Source organism: Centrocercus urophasianus, unplaced genomic scaffold (genome assembly GCF_019232065.1).
Source record: "Centrocercus urophasianus isolate 14NV4802_14NV808 unplaced genomic scaffold, USGS_Curo_1.0 seq_36, whole genome shotgun sequence".
Taxonomy (NCBI): Eukaryota; Metazoa; Chordata; class Aves; order Galliformes; family Phasianidae; genus Centrocercus; species Centrocercus urophasianus.
The window spans coordinates 1955960-1965103 of NW_024884933.1; the positions used below are offsets into that span (position 1 = coordinate 1955960).

At 52.9% G+C, this 9144-nt stretch overlaps 1 protein-coding gene across 4 annotated transcripts; it reads left to right on the forward strand.

Annotated features, from left to right (window-relative positions):
• The first annotated feature begins 940 nt into the window (after nt 1-940).
• Nucleotides 941-8263, forward strand: TMEM51 (transmembrane protein 51). Of its 4 annotated transcripts, none has more exons than XM_042831739.1 (3): nt 941-990; nt 5779-6203; nt 7063-8263. In XM_042831739.1, exons 2-3 carry the CDS (start codon nt 5863-5865, stop codon nt 7472-7474), a joined length of 753 nt encoding a protein of 250 aa, XP_042687673.1. In that variant the 5' UTR covers nt 941-990; nt 5779-5862; the 3' UTR covers nt 7475-8263. The 4 variants fall into 4 exon arrangements, with proteins under 4 accessions (XP_042687673.1, XP_042687672.1, XP_042687671.1 ...); XM_042831738.1 differs by lacking the exon at nt 941-990 and adding an exon at nt 1704-2269; XM_042831737.1 differs by lacking the exon at nt 941-990 and adding an exon at nt 3795-3890.
• The last annotated feature ends 881 nt before the right edge of the window (nt 8264-9144 follow it).

The following is a 9144-nucleotide window of genomic DNA, read 5'->3' on the forward strand; positions in this document are numbered from 1 at the left end:
GAAATAATGAGAAATAGTGGGTAATAATGGGAAATAATGGGGAAAATAGGAAAATAATGGGAAATTGTGGGTAATCGTAGGGGGAAATGGGAAATAATGGAGAAATGATGGGAAGTATTGGAGAAAAATGGGGAAATAGTGGGAAATGATGGAGAGATAACGAGAAATACTGGGTAATAATGGGAACTAGTGGGTAGTAATAAGAAGTAATGGGGAAATGTAGGAAAATAATGGGAAATAGTGGGATGGGCAAATATGGGGGAATAATGGAAACTAATTGAGAAATAATGAGAAATATGGGGCAACAATGGGAAATAATTGAGAAATAATGGGAAATAGTGGGAAATAATGGGGGAATATGGAGAAGTAATGGGAAATAGTTTGAAATAATGGGGGAATATGGAGAAATAATGGGAAATAGTGGGAAATAATGCAGAAAGAATGGGAAAGAATGGTGGGAAATAATAAAGAAAAAATGGAAAATAATGGAGCAATAACGGAAAATAATAGTGAAATAATGGGAATAATGGAAAAACAATGGGGAAATAATGGAGAAATAATGGGGAATAATGGGGAATAATGGGGAATAATAGGGAAATAATGGGAATAGTGGGAGATAATGGGGAATAGGGTGAAATAAAAGAGAAATAATGGGAAATAGTAGGTAATAATGATAAATTATGGGAAATAATGGAAATATAATGGGGAAAAGATGGGAAAGGATGGAGAAAAACAGGAAGTGGGAAATAATGGAAAAATGATGAGAAATGACTGGAAATTATGGGAAATAGTGGAGAACTTACGGGAAATAATGGGAAATAATAATGGGCAGCGCTCCGAGCCCGTGGGAAAGGGAAGTGCCGGGGGAGGCGGAGGGGGAGCCCGGAGCGGGCGGAGCCGCAGCTGCAGCCGGAGCGCAAGGCTCCCAGCCCGGCCCCGGCATCGCAGCACCGCCCCGGGGAGGATCCGAGCCGCTGCCGCTGTCGGGAGGTGCGTGGCGTCCGGGGGGCTGCGTGGGGCCGGGAGGGGAGCGGGGTCTTGTGGGACCCGGGTAGGGCTGGGGCGGCGTTGTGGCTCCGGGATGGGATGAGATTGGGACAAGGGTTGGGATGGGAGCGGGTGTTGTCCCCCGGTGGCAGCGTGGGGAAAGCATAAAGAGCAGGAGAAAGTAATGTGTGGGGTACGGGTGGGACTTGGGGGGCGCGGGGGTGTGGGGTGGTATGAGGATATGGGGGGATATGGGGACATTGGGTTATGTGGACGTGTGGGGATGCAGCCTGCAGGAGTGCAGCGCTGGGCAGAAGGTGATGTGTGGGGCAGGGATGTGGGGCGGGCATGGATGTAGGGGGGCTATGTGTGGATATGGGACAGAGCTGAGGGTATGGGGTCATGTGGAGGTACGTGGGGTTATGGGATCACAGCCTGCAGGAGCGCAGTGCTGAGCAGGAGATGGTAATGTGGGGCAGAGATGTGGGGTGGAGATAGGGGGCGGAGGGACTTGGGGATATGGGGGGCACAGAGACATGGGGACATTGGGAAATGGGGTGATTTGGCATTGTGACCAGCAGGAGTGCAGTGCCACACAGGGGGATGTGGAGAGGTGGGGCACAGATGAGGGGCACAGTGACATGGGGATGTATGGAGATATGGGGTGGAGATGTGGGGCGGAGATGGGGCTTGGGGTACATTGTCACCCTGTGGCACTGGAGGTGGCTGTCCTGAATGCAGGAAGGGATGGGAAATGTCAAACCTTACACTGAACCCAATGGTGCTTTGGGGTCGGAGCACAACACGGCTGCTGGAGCTGCAGTGTTTGGAGAGCAAACAGAGCTTGAGGAGGCTCTGTAGGGCGGGACTGAGCTGGGTGCTGTGTGCTCGTGGAGTTTCTGTGGGGAGCATTGCTGCAGTTCTTCCAAAAGACCGATCAGTGAGCAGCTTGGGCAAAGCAGATCTGTGTGCTTCGCTCAGGGTTGGGTCCCCAATCCCAAATGCACGTTTTCATCCCGATGAGTTTCATGGCTGGTTGGTGTCCGGATGGTGTCCATATGGTGTCTGGATGATGTCCAGATGGTGTCCAGGTGGTGTCCAATTGGTGTCTGGATGGTGCTGTGAGTTCCAGAAGAGGGTTTGCTGCTGGAGATGGGCTGGATCTCTCAGCTGGCAGAGCGGAGCCCACGTGACGCCTTTAATTCCTGTATCCGCGGCACGAAAAGTCAGAATCAGGAAATCTTGAAAGGAAAAAAAAGAAAAAACACCCGGCGAACCAAAGGTACTGAATACAATGCTGTGCAAAGCAGGAAGAGAGCAGGTCAGGGTGCTGGGAGTTCCCCAGGCTGGTTTGTTTGGCTCAGGCTTTTCTGCGGCCCCTGCGATTGCCGTTGGTTCTGAACCAGCCCGGAACCAAAACATGACGGAAGGGCAAAGCTTGGGGCAATTCTCCACGGAAGGGAAGCGCGCAGCCTGGCTCACTGTGGCCAGTGTTTTTATTTCCTTTAAATCAAAATCGAAGGAGATTGCAGAGGGATTGGGAGCAGAAAGCAGAGCGCGCCCGGTTTTGCAGGAAGAGGCGCCGCTTTGCTGTGGGCACCTCCTGGGGAAGTGCCGTGGGGAGGGGTGGGTGAGCCGAATACCTGCATAGGAAATAACTCCGAAAGTGCCTCTCTGGAACGTGGGGAGCAATTAGTGCCAATCGCTGCTGGCAGGAAGCAAAACCCCACGGCCTGTCCCTCTGTCTTGCTGCCGTTTGCCCAGTGAGTGGCGATGGAGGTGGCTGGAGGTTGGCCAAAGCCAACAGGAGTTGGACAAACTGGCAGCAGGGAGAAGCTGTGGGTGTTTCCCAGTCTTCTGGGTTAGGGGGTGGCTGAATATCACCGCATGCAGGACTTTGTGGAGGAGAGGGTTGTGGGGATGGGCTGAGCTCACAAATTAGAAGGAGAAATCATTAATGAGAAGGTTGCCCGGGTGCAGATATGGACATGAAGGCAAATGCCTTGGAGCTGACATCAGCCTGCCTGCTCCCGGGGCTGGGGAGGTGCAGGGAGGAGTTGTCCACGGTGTGGGGAGCCTCAGAGTTCAGGGCTTGGGCAAAATACCAGAGAGCTGTGAATGCCCCATCCCTGAAAGTGCCCAAGACCAGGCTGGATAGGATTTGGGCAGCCTGATCTGATGGGGGCAGCCAGCCCATAGCAAAGGTAGGGGGCTGCATGGGCTTTGGGGTTCCTTCCAACCCAGGTTTTCTCTGTTTCTACAGTCTTCCAACCCAACCATTCTATGGGTCTTTGATCTTTAAGATCCCTTCCAACCCAACCATTCTATGATTCTATGTTTCTTCGATACTGAAAGTTGTCAGAGGCAGATGCTGAGCCACCATCAGCCCCAGGACCACGCTGGTCATCAGCTGTGTGTGTCATCCCCTGCTGAGCTCATTTGCCTGCAAGGTGAAAATGGTTCCATGTGTCATGACCTGAGCATGCTGCCAGTGGCCGGCCCCAATGGGATGAGCATCCATCTCTGACCTCATCCAGGGAGTGGAAAACCCTGGATTTCACCCTGAGCAGGGCTTGGAGCTGCAACCTGATGGCAGTAGCAGGAAGGGGATGCAGTGGATTGGTTATGGGGAGCAGCGAGGACTGCCGTGGTTTCTAGTAAAAGGAGCTGAGTGCACACGGAGCCGTTCTGGTTTAATGATTCGGAGTTCCTGATGTAAATCATTGACAGCAGTGAGCACAAGACTGCAGGTGTGCGTGGGATGGGGACAAAGGTGGCTGGGGCTGCTGGTGTGGGGCTGGCTATGGGGCGGGGGCTGGCTGTGGGGAAGTCTGGAGCTGTGGACACAGACACAGGGCATGTCCCCATGTCACCACTGAGGTGGGAGCAGAGCGGTGAGGGCGGTGAGTACAGACTGGTTGCAGGTGGTGGCTCACGATGGCAGTGAACAAAGTGGGGAAAACGTTTGCAGAACAATCTTGGAGGGTTTCTGGATTGCAGCACGGGACTGAGAATTCCCTGCCGCCGGTTGCCAGAGCAGGGAGGACACGTGGCAGCTGTTGTGTGTTGTTTCATCTTGCTCTAGATGATTGGATGGATGGATGGATGGATGTCCACGGCCACTGCCAAACTGGAGGTGCATTTCTGGCCATAGTAAGGCTTTGGTTTGGTGCTTTCCTGGAGGTGCTGCAGCTTTCCCCATGCTGCCACATTCCCTTTTCACTGAGGCTGCACTGCTTTTTCCAGACCTCCTTCTCTGACCATTGACGTCACAGCAGTGGGGCTATGGCTACGGCAGCGAGCTCTGATAAGCCTAAAGTAGAGATAATTAGATGGTGAGAGAGACACGGACGTCGCCGCGTGGGTTAATGCGATTTGCCCTCCCTGCAGGGCAGGGATCTGGGCCAAACTTTTCAACGCTGCAATGACGGAGCAGCTTAGAGAGGTGCCAGAGGGAGGCTGGAGACGGTGGGAAGGTGCTTTGCTTTTGGAAACCTTCCATTCCTCCAGCAAAATGAGTGCTCTGTTCCTTTCCCGTCTCGTGCCCCTCCCCACAGATCTGTGGCTGAGGGCATGCGGTGCTGTGATTTCTCCTCCCCCAAAGCCCTGGCAGTGCTTTGCAGGTGGGAGCTCAGTGCCTGCACGATGCTCTGCTGGATGGATAGCTTGAGGATAGGAGTCTGTTGGTAGGGGAGTGAGTGGCACACAGGGGCCATCGCTTGGTCTCGATGGCACTGGTGTGGCTTGGAATGGGGCCGGATGCAGCAGGAGGTGAGGAAGGAGCGGGACATGTGATGCAATTCCCCATTGCAATAAGCTCCACACCCACAAAGGTTGTCGAGTTTACAGCCACCTGCAGCATGGATGCTGTCCCCAGCACAAGGCATGGCATGGAGCTGCCAATTCAGCACAGTGGGCTCTAGTTGGGGCTTGGGGGCTGTCAGGCAACCTTCTGACAGTGAGTGCTGGTGCCAGTGAGCAGCTGTGGATGATGAAGGATCCAGCAGCAACACCTGGCGTGTCCTCACTGGGCTGCTTTCTAGGGCAGGAACTTCAGGAGAGGTGAGGAGCAGGGCTGGGGCTGCGCTGAATGCAGAGAGAGTCCTTTGGGAGCATCCAAAGGGGAATTTAAGAGCGAAGGGCTGAGATGGGGAAGTTTGCTCTGTGTCCCCGTTGAACTTGATGGCCTTTAACGGTCCCCATTTCCTTCCCTGGCTTTTCCTACAAGTTGCTCTGTTTTCTGGGAATGCTGCTCATTTCTAGCCATGACCCAGTGACCCAGCACGCTCTTGAGCTAAACAAGCAAACACGAACCAGGGACCAATGGCATAGATTGCCACGACGTGGAGCAAAGGCGTACATGGGAAAAGCATGCAGCAGCATCCTGTCCAAGGGCTCCTTGCACAAACAAGCACTGCAAAGCCAAGAAAGGAAAACAAAGTGGCGGTGTTTGCACAGCTGCTTGCTGGCTTTGGCACCCATGGGATGCTGCTGTCAGACCGTGACATGGAAAGCTGGGGTCCTTGCTGCATTACCTACATGCAGCTTGCAGTGTGAGGTTGTGCTCCTTGCTGCCATCCCTGCGTGCTGAGGTTGAGGCGAGCTGCCAGGAGATGCAGTTGCATGTGTTTATTTTTGGAAATACACATCCCATGTGTGTGGCTGGGGAAATGCAGGCATCCCGTCCAGGGTGGATAGGCACCATTGGCTTGCCTGGCTCTGAACCGGAGCGCTCAAAGCAAAGTGCTTGGGTCAGGGGGCACCCACTGGAGCAGTGTTGTCTCTCTGCAGGTCTGCCCATCTGCTCTGCCCGAGCACCGCACGCATGGTAGCCGCCCGGGGCCACCAGGGATGCAGTGAGGTGGCCAACACACAATGGCCCCATCTCGCACCAACGGGTCACACTACGCACTGACAGCCATCGGGATGGGGATGCTCATCCTGGGCATCATCTTGGCTGTGTGGAACATTGTGCCTGGCTTCGGACACCCCGATAAACCCAATGCTGGGAATAGCAGCAAGCCCGACCGCGGTGGTGGGGGCATTTTTAAGAGCAAGACGTTTTCTGTGGCCTACGTGCTGGTTGGGGCAGGTCTGCTGCTGCTGCTGCTGTCTCTCTGCTTGAATGTCCGTGACAAGAAGAGGCAGAGCGAGGATATCCCCAGGGTGGTGCAGCACCAAGCATCCGTGGAGCCTTCGCAGCAGGAGGAGGACAGGTGAGTCCTGGGGGGGGCAGCAGGAGCTCAAGCTCAGGGAGAAGCAAACCCAGCTGTGTTGATGGTGGTGTGGGTGAAAGGAAGCACTGTGGATATATATAAGATGTGCTCTGGAAGCCAAGTGGGCATAGCTGAGCCGTTGGATGCCTGTGTGGTCAGTACACACTCATGGGGTGGCACAAGGAGATGCTGTTAATTGTTAACCCCAGGAGATGGGTGGCTGCTGTGGAGCAGGCGAGGGGCTATGGAGTCATTAAGGTTGGAAAGACCAGTAAGACTATCCAAACGTCAACCCCTCCCCACCATGCCCACTCGTAGAATCATTAGTGTTGAAAAGACCACTAAGATCATCCAGTCCAACCACAGGACCCCGTCACTTAAAAGCAACTTGCTAAAGCAGGAACAGTGCAGAGTGTAGGTGTGCAGGTACCAGCGTGCAGGCGGATGCACATTTGTGGATGGAACCCAAGCTGGTATGCATCCAGGTTGGATATTAGGAAAAACTGCTTCTCAGAAGGAGCAGTGAGCAGTGATGAAGGAGGTGGTGGGGTCACCCTCCCTGGAGGCTTTCAATGTGGCGCTGTGGCACTGAGGGAAGTGGTCAGTGAGCACGGTGGGGGTGGGTTGGGGTTGGACCTGGTGATCTGAGAGATCTTTTCCAACCTTTGTGGTTCTATGAAGGCAGTAGAAAGATGCCCGAACATAGGTGGCGTTGCAGTCTATTCAAAATGCTGTATAACATAGAAGGGCCAATGTTCTGTCCTTTATTTCTGGCTGTGTTTTCATCACCTCTCTCTATCCCATGCCCCACTGCAGTCGAAGTGATGTGGGGCTGACGTTCTCTCTTTATCTCCTGCAGCCAAGAAGAGGATGAAGACGTGTCCTCCCGCTACTACGTCCCCAGCTACGAGGAGGTGATGAATACAGGCTACTCAGAACCCCACGACCCGGAGCAGAACCGCAGGATCAGTGTCTCACTGCCCTCCTATGAATCACTGACAGGGCTTGATGAGGGCACGCAGCCCCCAGGAGCAGCCAGCGCAGAGCCTGGCACCGAACGGCCACCAGGCCGGCACAACTCGCGTCTCAGCAAGCGCCTGAAGCCCCTCAAGGTGCGGAGGATCAAGTCGGAGAAGCTGCATCTCAAGGACATCAGGCTCAACCTCGGTGATGGGAGCAGCACTGGCCCCATCACAATTGAGCCTTTGACCCCACCTCCAAAGTATGAGGATATCCAGGAAAAAGCACCTGGAAGCCAACAGTTGACTTAGGAAGGACGGGTTGGTCATTGCGCGGATTGGAAACGCTCGGAGAGGGCTGGTCATGGAGTGCAGAAGTGTTGGATGCTCTCTGGATGCTGAGGTGCTGATGTGGAGGGAACTGCAGCATTGCACAAATAGGAGTGGGTCTTCCCAGGACAGCGTTGTGTCAAACACCACGGGGAAACGATGATGTTGTGAAGGATGTGAAGGCTGGAAGAGTCAGACGTGTGTTCTGCGTTGTTTTAAGTTAAGGACCACCTAATGTGTCTTCTCTCCTTTGTGCCTTGCCCCAGCAATGGATTTCCAAGCCACCAAACTGCTATTTAATAAGAATTTTCCAAGAGGAAAAAGGGAAATGTTCTGTCTTTCTTTTTTTATGTCTTTTGTTTTTGAGCAAGGCAAGTAAAAGTGTCAGGTTAGTGATGTAGCTGTCACCACTCCAGACACCAGTGGGGTTGGGGATCGTGGCACAGGGCTGGCCAAAGTGCCTGTGGTGTTGCATGCTTGCTGGTGCGAAGAGGAATGAAACAAGCCTTTAAGCTTGTCTGACCTATAGGCTTTACCCATAGGAGGTTTCTTACTGGCATCACTGTCCATTCTCCTGTAGGAGAGGACTGTATTTCTTGCCTCAGTGGTTTTCTCTTTTGTGTGTTGTGCTGCAAATCGAAGGGACAGTCCGTCTGGGGCTGGAAACTGCCATAGTGTACAACTGCCAAGAGTTGTTCAGGGTGTTCTGGGTGAAATGACAAGACCATACAGTGCAAGCAGTCCTTTTCTAAATAAATATTTTATACGTGGGGTGCGTGTATGTGTGTGCATCTGTGCGTGCAGGTGGCCGTTCCCATGGATCGAAGGCCGGAGCTGTATGAAATCAGCCAACTGGTTAAGGGTGGGTGCTGCTCCTTGGGCATCCCAAACATGTGCTACCTCCTGGGCAACAGCATCTACAAAGTCACGCTGTCCCCCAGCCAAATGTCCATGCTGTTATTGTTTGTAGGATGCTGATCTTGGTGTCGGTGTGGGGATGGTTGGCTCGGTGATTGGGGATGTAAAAGGTATGAGATGAATGCAAATGGCCAAAAAAAAAAGGTGTGAATGAGATGTTGGTCCAAATCCATATGGTGGTACCTGTGATGATTTATTGCTTCGTATTCTATCCCATCATTCCCATTACTGCAATGGGAACTGTGCCCCAAGGGATGACAGGCGGGCAAATCATATAATAAGGGACTTCCTTAAACAAATTAATGGCACAACAGCAAAAAAAAAAAAAGAGCACTTTAAACATGAGGGAAATTTTGGGGAGGCAAAACGGAGATCCTTGTTTATCACTGTTGATGATGAAGGGATGAAGAGGTTCTGCTGCTCCTTGGCAGCTTTTCCTCATGGCGTGGGAGTGTGAGGGTTGCATGGTAATGTACTGACGACTGGAAGAGCCCTTATTTCTGAAGGCAATGGGAAAGGAGAGGGAGAGGTGGCAGCCATCTTCGGTGTCACGTCCCTTCTCATTGGACAAGATGGCTGGTAAAGGTCATCTTAGAAACACAGGAAAAACCTTTGTGTGCAATATATGTGCGGTTGAGTCACTGTTTGGTGGGGGGGAAGTGCCGTTGAGTCGAGTTTCTTGGGATTTAGCACTCGGTGTTGCAACACCCATAAACCAGAGTGCAACACCCACC